Below are 16508 nucleotides of genomic sequence, written 5' to 3'. Positions count from 1 at the left end.
CCAGAATATTTTGACTATATTTTTATTCATTTTAATTTCTAGGGCAGTACAGAGCCAACCATTTTCAAGTGTTTTAATTCAATTATTCAATCAGTATGCTTGGGTAAGTTAGAATGTGAAGCAGGTTAACATAGTCTCAGATTTTCTGTTAAAAGAAAAAAGAAATCAATTGAGAAGAAGCTAGGTAAAGAGGAAGCTGGAAAAGGAAAGAGCCAAGGGCCAGAAAGGAAAATGGGCTATGGAGCGGGAGTGAGAATGGGAAGTCTGTGGTGGATGTACAGATTTGATAAGGAAGCGCAGAGTGACTGGACGAAGTGATGGGGAAAGGAAAGGGTATCTTTGATTAGCAGCTGCACTGTGGAAAAGAATATGGGTTGGTTGAAGAGGCTGAGCTGAAAAGGGGCATGAAAAAAGAATGACAGGCGAGATATGAGTGGAAGTTTATGGACTAAAAAATAAATTAAATTCATCAGGCTAATGCTCTAAGCTGGCAACAAGAAATGGGTAAACTTTCAATTGCCCCAAGTAACTGAGTAAACCATGCTTATCTCACTTTACTCTGGATATGGAATGAGTGGAGCCTGAAGTTACATTAGAAATCTGAGGGGAGAGATCAAGGCTACAATTTAGTGTAGGGAAGTAGGGAAGAGAGGGAGCTAGAACAGGTAGCTCCTGTGGATTGATCCCACATTGGCCTGCAACCCAAGACTGTTGCCAGGGCTGTCAGCAAATATTTGTTAGCCCTGTGGCACAGTATATTTCCTGCCTAGTGAAAGAAGCCTAAGTACTTTAGAGGAATTGAAGGAAGCAGTATTTCTCTGAAGAAAAAGAAGTCTTTATGCATATACATAGGAAAACTGAATTAAGGTTAAAATACAATCAACCACATTCTGGGATTTCTTAAATTGCAGGTCTTTGATTTTGCAATCTCATTAAAGTTATTTTGAAGTGGTTTGTTTATAATAATCCCATATGAATTACACTCAACTGTGTTTCATAAAATCGAGGATTCTGCATTTTTCTTGTTTCATTCATTCATATGAAGCTTTATAAAGAAAAATACAATAAGTCAACTTAAGAGTATTTGACAAGCTAAAGCTACTGTAAATAACATAGACTTAAAGCAAAGCAGAAGTATAGCTAAAGTGGAAAAGTAATCCCTGTTAATATTTTTAAGGACTTTGTGATAGGACACAGATTGTCAGAGAACTACAGGGGACAATAAGGTTTTTTTTCTGGTTTTGTTTACAACAACTTGCTATTTAACGTGTTAAAATTTTTGCCTCAGTTGTCAGATAGAAAGTTCCAAGTTTCTCTTCACTTTGTGTGCCCAAAACTGAAAACATATTCTTATAGTCTTGATGGTAATGTATTATACTCTTTATTTCTTGTGGAAAGTTTTTAATTATTAAAATTGTAGTGGGAGAGTGGATGCATAACTATGTATTGTTTTGCAACGAAGTAACCACACATCTGTAATTTTAAACAGAGAAGAGTTCTATTTTATGCATAGCGTGGTCTTGTTTACAAACTAAGTTTTAGCAAATAAAAAAGTGCTTCTTCAATTAAGTCAACAGATAATATTAATGTTTTTTAATGTTTTATTTTTCAAAGTGTCAGCTCATCAGCACTGGCCTTTTTCTTTCTCCTTCATCAAAGCTACTTGTAGTAATTAGGTTGCATGTAGAAGGCCTGAAGGTATTTTGTTACTCCATGTTATGAAATAGTTAATAGGATAACTGCCTAGAATATCCTAATATTAGCCTGATTATTCTATTTTTCTCAGTGAATATACTTCTTATTGTTCAGAAATTTAATATGACTAAACCTATAGCTAGATTTAGAGAGTAGTTGTAAGAGAAACATTCAAGTATGGTATTTCTGTTTAAAAGCAAAGGACATGTCCAGTGGTAAAATGAAATGAGAATTTATGATTCTGGCTTCTATTACCTTCAAAAATTATTCATGCCCAGAATTATTAGAATAAATTCCACCGCACTATTTTGCATCAATACCATTACACGTGATTTTGCCTGAGGGTATTGAGTCAATGGGTAATGCTCGTAATACTGCTTTTTCAATCATGGTTTGTTGTAATGTCATTTCAAAGAGTCATTTTTTTCTCTCTGATTTATTTATTATCTTATTTGTAGCTGGATTAGGAACAGATTAGTTTTTATTTTAAAGTAGGCATGGTGTTGTGAATATTACTACAGAAAATACCAGTTAAACATGAAAATTACATTTGGAGATAATATAATGTCAGAGGCACTTCAGGGTATTTGCTACTGAAAACCATTATGATACCATCAAAAGGAAAATGCACAGTGTCTACACAGTGCTGTGCAATATTATTATTGAACTTGATGAAATACTTCACATTTCTAGCACAATTAGTACTTAAGCATTTATGTTCTATAATTATCATGAAATTGTTTGTACTGTTGATAGTCTCATTCATAAACATAGCATAAATATTTAGCAAAATGTCTAATTACAACCAAAGCAAAAATCACCAACACCCAGTCCTAAAACAAAACCTCTCTCTCAAAAGAAACCCCAACCAAACAAGAAAAGATTGGGGAAAACAAGGAAGAAAAAAACGCCTGAAAGCTGTTAGTCCTATTATTTAGGAAAGTACTAGAAGATAGATGCTTAGATATTATAGCAATCCACAAAATGTAAAAAATGTGTGTTGACCGTAGCGAAGATAAATACTACTCACAGTAAAATATACTAATGGGTAGTTACTACACAGTTCCTTAGGGCTTGATTCTCTTGTGTTTTTTCATCAAGCAGTGTCTTATTCTGAGAATGCTGTCTGACTGACTAGTGATGGAATAAGATGCTGTCCCTCTCAGGCTGGCTAGCAGTATGAATATCAGGACCATGGAGAAATTTCGTTTTTCCATGTTACATTCCGACAGTGTTCATACTACACAAGATAACCATTGAATACAATTATTTGAAACGTCTTATATAATGACAGGATTGTATGCATTTTTATCTGGAAATTGCTTTAGTTGGACTTTTTTTTTTAATTCCTCTATTCCCTCCCCTCCCTCTCCATAAAACCATTTAGCTCGCTGCGAAAGTTACTGATTACAATGATTCTTGTTAGCACTTTGTCTACCCTAATGAGTCAGCTAATGATTTCAGAGAAGTAGCCACCATTTTATGGATTGATGTTACATTGTATTCCCATACTTTCATTGTTGATTGAAAGCACTCAACCTCATATCGCTCAGTATATTGCAGGAATTTATGGATCTTACTGTAACACTTTCTCTACAGTTGCTTTACACAGTTCTGGGTCTGTAACTGGTGTAAAATTGCAAAGCTATTTGCTACACTGAAGCTCTGAGCAGATTTATGTTTTCTACCAAAGATGTACAACATTCATTCTTGTAAAGTTAACAGTAGCATAGAGAAGGAAGAGAAAATAGCTGGCTTCCTGATCAGTGTTTGCAAAGTATGCTTTCATATTGGTCATTACAAGTTAATAAAAGGGAGTGGAGTTGGTTGCAATGCTGAAGGTAGGCTGCATGGCAGAATGTGACAGACCTGAATGACAGATGGAAATCCTGGTGCAGGGTCTGCACCCGTTTATCGATGGCCATAAATACATGGATTGAGGAGGGGCACATCCAGCTGTTGAAAGAAAATAGAATCATAGTCCCTGTGGGTAAACATTGATATCACCAAATTCTGCTACTGAAGTCAATATTTTTTAAGTGTTGATGGCAGCACTGGGTTCCTGTTAGTTATTTTAGTAAACATCTCTATATACTACCACGTGTAATCCTTTTTGACATATAGCATATAAAATAAAATCACAGCCTGCTGTCTTGGTTAGGGTGATGCTCAGTGACTCAAATTCTACATTGTAAGAGCTGGAGTTAGATATTCAGGGAAGATTTTAAGGAAATATGCTTGAGAGAGGCTAGCTTTCACTCACATCCGGTATTTATTATAAATCATACTAATCAAGTAATGTTGCTTGTCTTTAGGTTAGTAAATCAAATATAGACACAAGCCCATGGTAATAACCTCAGCAAAATACTTCTTTTCTTTGAAATCTGTTCCTTTCTACTGCTATGGAGAGTTATTGTGCATTTTCTCATAGGTTTCCTCAAACCTTGTGGCTTATACCTTTCAGAGCTATTAGCTGTCCCAGTTAATGCATAAGCTCTGTCTGCAAGAAACCACTCCAGAAAGTGATTGGTTTTGATAGTGGAGAAGGTGGGAATATCTTTTTGTGAGTAAACAAATTTTGAACAAGAAGTGATTGAAACACTTTAAGTTTGCAACATCCTTCCTCACCCTCCCTTGCAGCTGCTATTCTTGCTGAGTCACTTTGCAGGCACTACCTGCACCTTCCTCTCAGAAACACACTCATAAATCCATTAAGATAAAACAAAAACGGGTTAATTAATATTTTTTTATTCAATCTGCTGCATGGCTTTACTGAGACCTTAAGAAGTTTATCTAGACTATTGCTTTTCCCCCACCTTCTCTTTCCATTACTTTCTATTCTAAGTGCCCTTTCGTTCTTGCTTTTTGGCTGGCTGGTGGTTGGAGTAGATTTGTATGGTTCTGTAAATTTTGGTTGCAGTAAAGTGTTCTGAGTAATTTTATTAGAGATTTTAGTGTGAGTTAAAATCTACCTGAAAAAACAATTCAGAAATGTCTGTACTAAAATTCCATTGAAAATTTCTTTTCGCTATTTTCTTCAGTTTTACCTCCCTGACTTGTTGTATGTGTTGCACTTATTCTCCATATGAAAGCACTGAACTGCAGAAGCTCATCAGCAGGTTCATTACTGTAAGAAGTGTTAGCACAAGAGGCACCATTAGCAGGTCATGTCAAGTCACTCGATGACACTCTCATCCATTCTGGTTTTTTGTCTTTTGCTAGTCTGTTACTGACATCCTCCCCTTTGTCCTTCTCTCCTCCTTTATTTTTTACTTATTTTTAGAAAATATTACTAGCATCTCCACATTTATGACTCCAGGATAAACCTAATTGAAGTTGATGGGGATCAAGAATATAATCAACTCAAAGTGTTTATTTCGGGACTTGCAATAACTTAATTGTCAATAAATAGAACATCCAACTAGTTGTGCCATGGAGTGAATTTGGATAATTTTTCATCAATCAGTCTGTATAATTTGATTACCTCTCTTCCAAGTGACCTTTCTGAGAGAAGATGTAAGTGCATAGCTGAAACACAACATATGTTCTCCCTGTCTGTCTTGTCTTCTCTTGGGCTTTCCTGACTCAGTTTCTTTGACAGTGGTCCTTGTACTTGTCACATCCAAGAATTCCTAGACACCTGCATTCAGTGGATGGCCTTGGAACTCAGCTTTTTGTTTGAAAAATATGCTTTCCTTGCCAGAGGTTGACTTTTCTGTGACCTTAGTGTTTTCAGGTTTTCTTTTGATTGTGAGCTAATGGAGATATTCAGGCTAGTGAGGCAGAGCAGGCTTCCCAGGTGAAAAGCAGCAGTGAACTTGCATGATTTCATAAGGCTTAGGTGCTAAGGTTTACTAGAAATCCATGCAGCTCACTGTAGTCAAATGAAAAAGCCTATAGCACTGGACCATCTTTAAATTTGCACTGAGAACTTACTTTTCTCCTCTTACTGAATTTGTGTACTGTCAGTCACAGGAACTAACATTTAACTCTCAAAAATAGGAAACAACTGGAATTACATGGATATAAACCATTAGGTGTTTGCCTAAGGACTTTTAACTTCTAGTTGACAAAATCCATGCAGCAGAATTGAATTACTGAATCATATGAACTTCTTCATATGAAATTGAGCCAGAAAGATGCATGCTTTTCTAATGTAATAATTTTTTTGCAAAATTTTAACAGCTAAGATAACAACATATTTTTTGCCTTCTGGCCTCTTTGTTCCTTCTTTTTTCCTTACCTTTCAGGCAGATCTCGTTTCTGGTTTTAAAGAATTTTGTAGCGCAAGCCCCAAAACTCTTTTCCTTGCAATTCTGATCACACAATAAATGAAAATGTGACTAGTTCAAGCTTTCAAATGTCTATTTATTTCTTTCTCCTCAGTCTTTTGTGGGTTAGAAGAAGCTGCTTGAGGCTATTGTCACATATTACATTTAATAACCATATATCAAGAAACAATTTTATGTACTACTGCTACCTTTTTAGAAAAATTTCACCAATGGTTGTTTTAGCATTGATAGAAATTCTTCCATAAAAGTGACAGTTGTTTGCACCTATTCCAACTTGTTTGTTTTATTTCTAATTATTGTTATTTCTAACATTTTCACATATGATAAATAATTTAATGCTATACCCATTTATTGTCAGAATCTTGCTCTGAACTCAATAAAGTATGAGCATTGAGTACAGAAGATAGCTGCAGTCAATCTAAGAATTGTGGGAAGTGTTACGACAAAAAGACTTCAATGTATTGTTTTGTGGACATATGATTGTGCAGACATTTTTGATGCAACGATCAGACTCCCTCCTTAGCTGAATATCTTCAGCATGGTATGCAGGAGTTTAGATCAATATAGTCTGAAAATCATAAATCATAAAATAATGAAATATATACTTAAATTGTGAGGTATACATTATTAAAGGCTGATTTATGAAAAGTAGCATCTTCCTAAAAGTGTCTGCAGTCCTAGTGTGACCTGTGTCCAGTGGTGGTGCATCAACACTTGTTCGAGCAAAAATAGCCCCGTGGCAGAGAACAGATAGGGTAACGCTCAGGTCAGGTAAACATATGTGAACATTGCCACTGCTAATCATGTAGAAAGTATTTGCTACCTGATGGGTTACTTATGTTTCTGCCTTCACAATTCTTCCTGTAAGCTCATTTATTCATTTAATTAACAGCTATTTATATTGTTTTACTGGGTATAAATGTTATTTGAGCAAATGGAATCAGAGAAAAAGGGAGTGTGAGCGGTTTAATAGCTTTGCACCTTTAATCTAATAGGACATCTTAGTATATTCTGTAAATTGTAGGTCTTTGGTGTTATGGTGCACTGCTTCACTGAATGCAGTGGCCTTTCATATCTAGAGAAGTGCTTTCACACCTTGGAAGCTATTGCAAGCAATGTAAATAGCATCATCTCTGCATTAGTCCCATGTATCATTAATTAAAAATCTTTAATTGACCTGGCATAAATGATGACATGTGAAGATGTCACTTTAGTGACAAATACATATGTAAGAAAAATTTAAGGTGCATTATGGTATCTTTTACTATGGTTGATTAAGCAAGTCCTGTTGTTACCATCATTCATATACAATTGAGTTTACCACAAAACTTATTTTTAGAATGGACTCTGTCCAAGCACAATGAACAGTTAAGTTCCAAGTTTGCAAATGACAGTCTGTCCTCTTCTTTTCTGTTGTTCATTTATCATTGTCATGTTTACTGCCACTGTAATAATTCCAGACATGTAAAGTGATGGGGGTTTAGACTGCTTGGTATTCATCATTCAGTATACTGGAAATACTACAAAGTTAGATACGATGATATTTCCATTATATCTCCATTTTAATAATTTAAAAAAGGAAAGAAAATATTAAGGTAATTAAACTGATGTGAATAGATGTCACATGTTAAACACCATATAAAAATCAGTGAAAGAAGACAAAAATTAGATGAGAAGATTCCTAACTACCCTATGTAAGAGTTTGCCATTTTAAGCATGCAACATCATCAGGATACAAACAAAAGATTAGAATAAATGTGTATTTTAATGACATTCCCAGATACTTTTCTAGAAGCAAAGTTGTATCAAACAGTTTTGTAATTTGTTAACAAGATACTGTTGGCAATATTCTGTGTCATCCACTCCACACTGCCCACCCGCCCAATTTATTTGATGAAACAGTATGTCAGAAGGAGTCCAGACAGACCTTAATGATTATGGCCCTTCAGGGTCTTTTGTAAAAGGAGGGAGGGTGCCTCCTACACAATGTCATAGTTTTCCAAAGGATAATGAAATCCGCTGGAGTATGACTGCATTCTTTCTGAATTACAGCTGCAGAGCAAATAAAAGTCAGCACTATGAAAAGGAAAGGAAAAATGGCATATGGAAGGAAATTCTTTGGTCTTTGAAAGGGCACGATTTTGCTATGACTTATTCAAGAATAAATGCTCAAATAATGTATAAAGTAGAGTTGGGCCAGTAATCATCTAGGAAACTTCATAGTTAATTCCAGTTTTAAAGAAGGAAATTAATCAAATTTCCACCATGTCTTACCTGCAGATCAGTGGGTTGCACATGTACATATGTTGTACATACAAACCTGCAGCTCTTTGCTCTCCAGCAGATTCTGTTGGTTCAGAACCATTAAATCCCATTTCATCAATGATACTGTCTACATCATCCTACAGGCTTTTATTCTGAGGTACTTGTATTCAAACTAAATTCCTAAGTTCATCTTGAGATGAGGAAAACTATAATGAAATGCCATGGTGACAGGCTGAGAGTTATTTATAGTATTACTCAATAATTATAGATTACTCAATTTGGTATTTTGCCACACACTATTATTACCAAACTATTTGGTAATAAAGAGTAGGATATCAGCCTACTTGTAATGTGATTAAATGTGTGCCCTTCAAGAAGGCTGAGTTAATATTGATGGAGAGCATGAGTAGATTTGGTTTCAGGAAATTTGTGTACACAAAGCTGGCGGAGCAGTTGTGGGCAGAGCGACAGCTTCTATGTCTCCTGAGCAAGCAACCTCAGCAAAGTATAGTTTTGTTCAATGCAGTGTTAGGAGGTAGCTATCACTGCAGTATTTTTCCTTCCTGACCAAACAGAGGAAAGGAAGATGGATGGCCACAGTAGAGGCAAGTGTGGGCTGTGTGTCTAAGCAGTATATTTTCATTTCAACAGCCTAAAGGATTTATCTAGGCTCACTGAAAGTACAGGTTGCTTAATACATGAACAGTGCATATCCAGTGGCCTAAATTTTCATATAATAGCAAGATCCTTTGTGTTATGAAAATCAAGAATTTGTGCACAGTAATGTCTAGTAATCTCTGATTTCTTGAGATCTGTTCTTCTACATCTTTACTGGACAAATTGCTAACCATATTTTAAGGTTTCCTATCTTGATGTGTAGGGTCAACCTACTTGTTAAACTACTTAAGAAGTAGGTTGGAGGCACATGAAGGTACTCCAAAAATGGAAGAGAAAAAGGGGTCTGAGGTACTTTCCAGTGCATTCAACTTTTCCCCATTATTTAAATGACCTATATACAAAATCAGTAAAATCAGTATTTGTCCCCCAAAAGAAACGTGCTGTTGGCCAATGCTGATTTGTATAACTAAAACTAGAACTCTACTTTATTGAGTAATGGTTTTGTTTTGCTGACTTTGTCATATTAAAATGTGCGATGAAACCAAGTGACAATAGTAGTATAACATCTGTTTGAACTTTGGCAGTGCTAGTTAGGATATCATCAAGCAGTGCTAGCTCTGTGCCTTCACTCTCTGCTTCTCTTTCATCAAAAGTGTTATTGATCATTAATGCCAAAATGAAAAATAAGAGGTAGCTGTTCACATAAGAAAACATTTGGATGGCAGCTGTTCTGCATTAGGTGTAGTTAATGGTCGTTTGCAACCACAAATGTAATATTTACATCCATTGAAATAACAGAATTGATTAAATGGGATAAGAGCAGAGTGATACCAGCTGCTCCAGAGCATTGTTTTTTGTAAGTTTGATTGATGTTGATTGGGCGTGTCTTGGATCTGCTGAATATTACTAAGAAGCTGAAAAAAAAATCACAACTAGGCAAGGAGTTAATTACTTCTCTTGAGCAAAAAGAAAAGGAAAAAGGAAGAAAGAACAGTAGTGAATGCAATAATCAAATTTGCATCACTGTATAAGCTCTGCATAGATTGACAAAGAAGGAAAATCACAGGTTATGATTAACATTAATAACACTTACACTGCTAAAGCAGTTGGCAGATATCAGCTAGAGATTCATTTAGAAACATGGCTTGTAGCTACTGAGAATGGTATTCAGCATCAGATACTTTGTATTAGAAATTTTCCCTGTCAAGCAAATGAAATGAGTTTTGCTTGCAGAAAAACATAAAGTGACAGAACAAAAGAAATGGGATGCAATTTGGGGTCCCAGAGATATGAAGAGCTTCTATTAAAGAGTATCTATAACATCTGTCTACAAGTGTAAGATCTTTTTTCTTGTTTTACTTTTCTGCAGTAATGTATGTGTATGGATTGCCCTCTCTTGTTCTTAGTAATAGTAAAAGAAAAAAAAAAAATCCCTAAAATCCTGTCCTCCCAGGACATACTCTAGGAACAAAATATCCCCAGTATTGTTAGCTGATGGACAGCTATCAATGTGGTCTTTCCTTTTCTTTTATTCTGTTCAATATCTTCTTTTGTACCATTTTTTCTACTCCTGTCTATATGAAAAAGAATCAGTTTTCCATTGGTCAGAGTTTTTGGTAGGTTCTTTTTATTCTAGAATCTGACATTTTAACTTCCTAGGAAAAAGGAACATTATTTGTCTATGCTTTATAAGCAATCTTTGCTATTGCAGACATAACTTTGAGCTGTCAGTTCATTATGGATATGTGGCTGTTTTCAGCTTTTCATGCTCCAGCAATGCTCTGTAGTTGTCGGGGGCACTGTCCTAGAGGCTAAATATTCATATGCTGAGAACTTCATGGTGGAGGATAAAATACTTTAGAAAACTGAAGACTGTTTTTTCACTACAGGTGTCAAAGCAAAAAGGCATACCATGTTTGTTCTGATTTGATGTAAAAAAGAAAAAATATCCCTGAAGCAATGCACCAAATTATTCTCATATGGTGTGTTTGAATATGCAAATTGTCTTATATAAGTGGAATTCATTATGGAAAAGTGTAAACAACTTCATATACCTTGTTAAGTACTTTTACTGTGCACTCTAATAACAAATCTCTGATACATATGGAATGTATCACTGCCTGAAATCAATGCCTCTACAGTAGAGCTGAATACAATGTCTACTGACCTCAGTGTGAAAACCTTTATTTCAGTGGGTTTGGTCTGGGCAAAGAGCAACGGATGCACGACAGTTCTGCAAATGCAAATCTGGGGAATATAAATGCCAAAGAGTTAATATGACAAGCAAGTAGCTTCTGAGCATGGCAAGACACTATTTGTGAAGACTGCACTGTACGTATTGATACAGGATATTACAGAAACAGATACAACTTTAGAAGTTACTTTCTGATTTTGTAATATATTTTATTAACAGAACACATTACTTCATGCTGCCATAATTACCGTTGACTCTAATTATTTGCCTATTAAGATTGTTTTTGTCTAATTAAAGATGAACTGTCTCCAAATAAAATAGTGAAAATGTTCCATATTACTTCACCGTATAGCAATAATTTGCTAAGGAAGATAAATGACTTAGTAACTTTGGATGATTTCAAGAGGATATCAGCCAGAACTGCTCTTCAATACCTACTTTGCTGGTTGAAAACTCTGGAAGAGCAGAATTGGAACCTCATATTCTGTCCTTTCTGTCCTCCCAAGCTCAAGGGAACACTAATGGCCTCTGGCTCTATTCACTCAGGAGCATCTAACCTCTACCATCCAATTTAGTCTTCATAACCTTTCTAGCACAGTTAAACTGGCTTTCATTCTGCTTTGTGGCATTGAAAAATAGCTGTTAGGAAAGCTGCCAGCTTAACTATTCTGGCTGTTGTTGCCGAATAGCATCAACGAAAGACGGGCCTTTTCTGTAGAGTTGGACTTAGAGCTTCAAATTTCAAATACCTCTACACTGAAATGGAAACAAGCTTCTGATTTGGTTGAATCCCCAATGAAGTTTGAGTCCAGCAGGCAATTAATGTTACGTTTCACTTTAGGGGTTTGGTTCTTCATTATGCCTTGGCAAAACTGTGGCTCCTAACAGGACTGAGATATTGGATCAGGCACTGGAAAGAATGGGACTGATGGAGAATAGCAATAAGCCAGGGGGTACCAGCTGATGAGGTGAATTTTACTGGTGATGCACAAGCATATTTCAGGTGCAGCATGAGGCTTCCCTGGGCTCAGTGGTTTTGCTTATTCCTTCTGGCTCATTGTTCTTTCTGCTTTCCTTCTACTGATGCAGCAGCTTAGACTGCATTATGTAGCCTTCACGTGCTCTGGTGCCATACTGCTTGGCCAAGCGGCATCACCAAGTCTTTCCTACCAGTGTTGATGATCTTTGCTGACTGATAAGTAACAGGGGGGTTGAAAGGAGAAAGAGTGAAGTGTCAGTAACGAGAAGCAGGATCTAGCTGTTCCAGCAATCTGCCTACCTGCTGCTTTCTGAGTCCCTTGAGTTATGTGATCTCAATGGGAGAAGAGACAGGGAAGCACCATCCAGATCAGGGAGTGAAGGAGAACAAGAAGGAGAGAACACAGAGGAAAAAGAAGGAAAAGTTGTGAATCTCTGGTGCCAGAAGTTGTTCCAGCATACCCTGGGCCTGCTCTGATCTGGTTATGGACTGCTTTTCCTGACCCATTCCCATGGGTATGCTGGACAGCATAGCCCTCCTGGAGACACCGCTTGGCAGCTGAGAAAGCAGAGGTGCTGATACAAATGTCCCTAAATTTTATGGTTCTCAGTGATTTTCCTGACTCAGTGGAATTCATCAGTGGGTAATTCTCTGGACAGCATCTCCGCTTTCAGAGTAGAAAGTAAATCCAGATTATGAAACTTTAACCCTGAAGTTTTCATGACAATGGAGTTTGAGATTTTTCAGAGCTGAACGTGGATTGAGACTTAACTTCAATGACTCGGGAACTGCTGAACTATTAAGTATTCTTTTCCAATAGAAATTAGTTTTTCTTGTGTCCAAACTCCCCTAAATGGTGAGGTTTCACTGTTTTAATATTCATCTACCTTAGCAGCTTTTTTAATTAATAATGTACTTCAGTGATGAAAGGAATTCATAAAGCTTTACTGTATCAGTCATCTTAGGGGAGGTAGGCTTGTGGGTGGTTGCTGTGCAAGAATACTATCCTGTATTATCAGAAGTGCAAATATGAAAAAACAAAACTGGTTTTTACTGTAAAACATTTGTTAGGAGTGTGTGTGTAAAAGAAAAAAAAAAGTTGCAGTTGTTGATCCCTTATTTTCGGCTTGTTTTTCCAGACGGAATATTTTGTCTTTTCAGATAAGTATATTTTAGAAATTTGGAAAGCGTTGATGCTTTTAATGCTTGACTATACATAGTTAGTGTAACCATTGAATCAGCTTGAAAGCATTTATAGAGAAGATTACTATATTAATTTAAAAAACATTGATGTTTTTATGAAGAAAGTCAAGCTGTTGACCCTCATGGAAGGGAAATGTAGGTTTTATTTGAGTTCTAGTCCTAAAACTTGTGCACAGAGCCTTGAAAAAATAAATCAAAACAAAGAATTGTAAACTATCATTAGAACTGAAAGCATCAAGCAGCATTAGAATTATTTTTTAACTTGCTTTCACATTTCAAGGTCAGCATACTGATGAAGACTGTATTCTGGAGAGGATACAATGGGTAGAACTGTCAAAAATTAACTCCTTTTAAACAGCAGAAAACATCAATTGAAATTTCCTTTTAACACCCTTATTGTCTTCCTTTTTTTTTTTTTAATTTTTTCACAGAGGATCTTTCTCAAAGCTGGAAGTGAGGAAGAAATCTTTGCACATCTTGGCTTGGACTATATCGAACCAGGGGAAAGGAATGCTTAAAATGATTTGCCAGTGTACAGTCATCAGTTGACAGCAATGGTCTTTCTGGCTATCTTGTGGTCTGATTTAGAGATATATATATATATATAAATACTTGTTTCTATGAAAACTAAAAAAATTTAAATATATATTAGTTAGAAGCCATTATACACGCTAGAAAAGAAGAGTATAAGTTCTTCAGAATCCTTTCCAATCTTTTCCGTTTTATTTTTTGAAGTTTCTACATGGGAGTGACAAGATAGAGCTTGTTTTGGGGGGGGGGGGTAACTTGAAGCTTGTGAGATTTTTGCTTGTGATAGGAATTTAACATTCCTGTGAACAATACTTGCTTGTTAAAATGCTGTCAGCTATGACAATACCTAAATAATACAAAATATTTGAGCTGAGTCCAAAAATTACTGAAATGCATGCTTATCTTTAACTGAATTTCTTAAGTATTTTGCTGAATCCATATATAAAATTGCTACTGTATATAAGGCTTAATGACCTAGGCAGTAATTAGTCTGGCAGTCTCAGCAAGTTGAGGCTTGAATTATAATATTTTTCCAGGTAGGGTACCACGCTACAAAAACTGTAAACAGGTAGAGAATTCAGTGAGAGTTAAAAAATGTTTCACAGGAATGGAAAGAAAAAGTGGAATAACTCAGTAGCAATCTTCAATTGTGAGGAAAAAATACTATAAATTTGGAATACTCATTTGGACTAAAGAAGATTCAGGTTGTGTGATGTGATGGTCCTCATTCAGGAATTTGAATCATAACCTGCATGAAAACAGATGCTTTAACTGTTAGGCTGGTGCCTGCTCCAAGTTGAAAGCTTTTAATTGTCTATGCTCAGTTTATATAGATGGAAATTTATTTATTAGTATATATATATGCATTGGGATGGAAGTTTACCTGAGCTGTTTGGCTATTGGCTGCTCTAGAATGGTATTCCCTCTTTTTGGTCAGAAATTCATCTTGGATGTGAGAGACATTCTGATAAAAGTAATCCTATGAGATATTTTGGTTTCAGAAAATTTCCAGGTAGCTCTTGTGACTGTAATGATAATGAAGAATTTGTAATACATTTATTCTTTAATGAACAAGGGCATTTAGTGCTTTAGGACATGAAGTTACTTACTGACCATTCATTTGTCATTTGTAGAATAAAGGTGATTAAGAACACCAAGACTGGTCAAAAAAATTTCTTTCTTAAAAGCCTGAACTTTATTTTCTCTGTTAAGGCTGATTTCACATCTTGGCATGACAGGGGGAGAATGGCAGCGACAGGGCCGAGCACAAAAATTATTACTGACAGCAATGGCATCCCATATTCAAATGATGGCAATATTCCATGGCAACATAGACTTGAAGGTTCTACTCATGCATAAAAACATATGCCAAGGTTTAGAAATACAGTGCTTAACTACAGGATGAATGACTTGAAGTGCAAGTGCCAAAGCTATTGCTGGTAAGAGAAAATTAAATAGGAACTTCTGAGAAGCTGCTTCCCCTAAGGATGATTTGCCTGGTACAGTAGACAGGATAGTACAAGTATTAACAAAACTTCCAATGTACGGTTTTATATGCAATAACCTATTTCTGGTTATTAAAATAGGTAGTAGCTGTATTTTTGTGAAATGTATTCATTCATTATCATGGTTAGACTCAGTACTATAAAAACACTTTGAAAATATGAGTTCACATTAAATTCTATTTATTTGTTGCCCAGATCTTTTAGGATACAGTTTATGCACCCCACATTCTATCTCCTCTACTGTATTCAAGAAAAAATACTCTTGTCAGTTTAATGCATTTATTCACCAGGCTAAAATGTTAAAGGATTAGGCACAAAAGTGATTGCAGGAAAATGAAGGCTATTTCAGATCAAAGGTTCAGTTTTTCCTACAAGGATCTCATTCTGTACATACACCCATCTAGCTCACAGGTAGTGGGTAGATTTCCTAAACTTTAGCAAGCAACCTGAAACAAAAGCTAAACAAGAATGGCTTTATCAGACTTACTGCAAGAAATGCATGCTATGCTATGAATCTATTCTATAATTTGTGATAATCCTGATTTTATGGTACAAGCAATTTAAATTCTGTAATTTAAACCTAATTTGGTGCCATTAGTAGAAATGAAGGCAAGACTTTTTTTTTTACAGTTATAGTTACATGACAGTTTTGATACTAAGAAAAAGTATGCTGAATTTGTTTACTGGTTCCTTTCAACTGAGGAATGGACTTTTAGAGGACTGCATCGTAAACTATTCTAAAACCTCAGTCAGGGATGTAGAAAAATGTAATAACAGCATGGAATTTTATTCTTGTCTGTGCCAATAAAACCATTCTTTTTAAGTGCAGTTTTACTAACTGAGCAGAAAATATAAGGCTGCTTTCTAAATTGCTCTAACTAGAAAGCACTGGTGTTGCTTCCTGCTTTATTGTGCTGATGTATGAAGCACCTTCTCTGTGTTTTGCATCAGGATGCTGACACTTAAGTAGCAATGACATTTTTCAGTCCTAGTGGAAGAGAACAAAAGCTATGGTATCTTATCTGAATATTCTTTCTGCCTGGCCACCATTTATCAGAAATTACACATTCCAGTTCTGCTGTTTCTGCATACTTCAAGCCACAGAGGAAATATGAAACATTCTGATTTCCACATAAAGAAATAACTCCCATCTTGCCTGCCTATGCATCACTTATAATTATACCACCTGTGGGGGAGAAGATACCAAACACAAGTTCTGTCAGCTC

At 35.8% G+C, this 16508-nt stretch overlaps 1 protein-coding gene across 2 annotated transcripts in view; it reads left to right on the top strand.

The window, feature by feature from the left end:
* DNTT (DNA nucleotidylexotransferase) overlaps positions 1 to 14934 on the top strand; it is a 96451-nt gene extending 81517 nt beyond the window's left edge. For both annotated transcript variants that reach the window (XM_030029775.1, XM_030029774.1), the window contains one exon: positions 13678 to 14934. In XM_030029775.1, the coding sequence (XP_029885635.1) occupies positions 13678 to 13764 (87 nt within the window). In that variant the 3' untranslated portion in view covers positions 13765 to 14934. The remainder of the gene's footprint in view (positions 1 to 13677) is intronic.
* Positions 14935 to 16508: the final 1574 nt, after the last annotated feature.

The sequence above is a fragment of the Aquila chrysaetos genome, chromosome 11, assembly GCF_900496995.4.
Source record: "Aquila chrysaetos chrysaetos chromosome 11, bAquChr1.4, whole genome shotgun sequence".
NCBI classification, from domain to species: domain Eukaryota; kingdom Metazoa; phylum Chordata; class Aves; order Accipitriformes; family Accipitridae; genus Aquila; species Aquila chrysaetos.
Note: the sequence above shows the minus strand (reverse complement) of the source record. Positions and strands in the feature narration are given on the sequence as shown.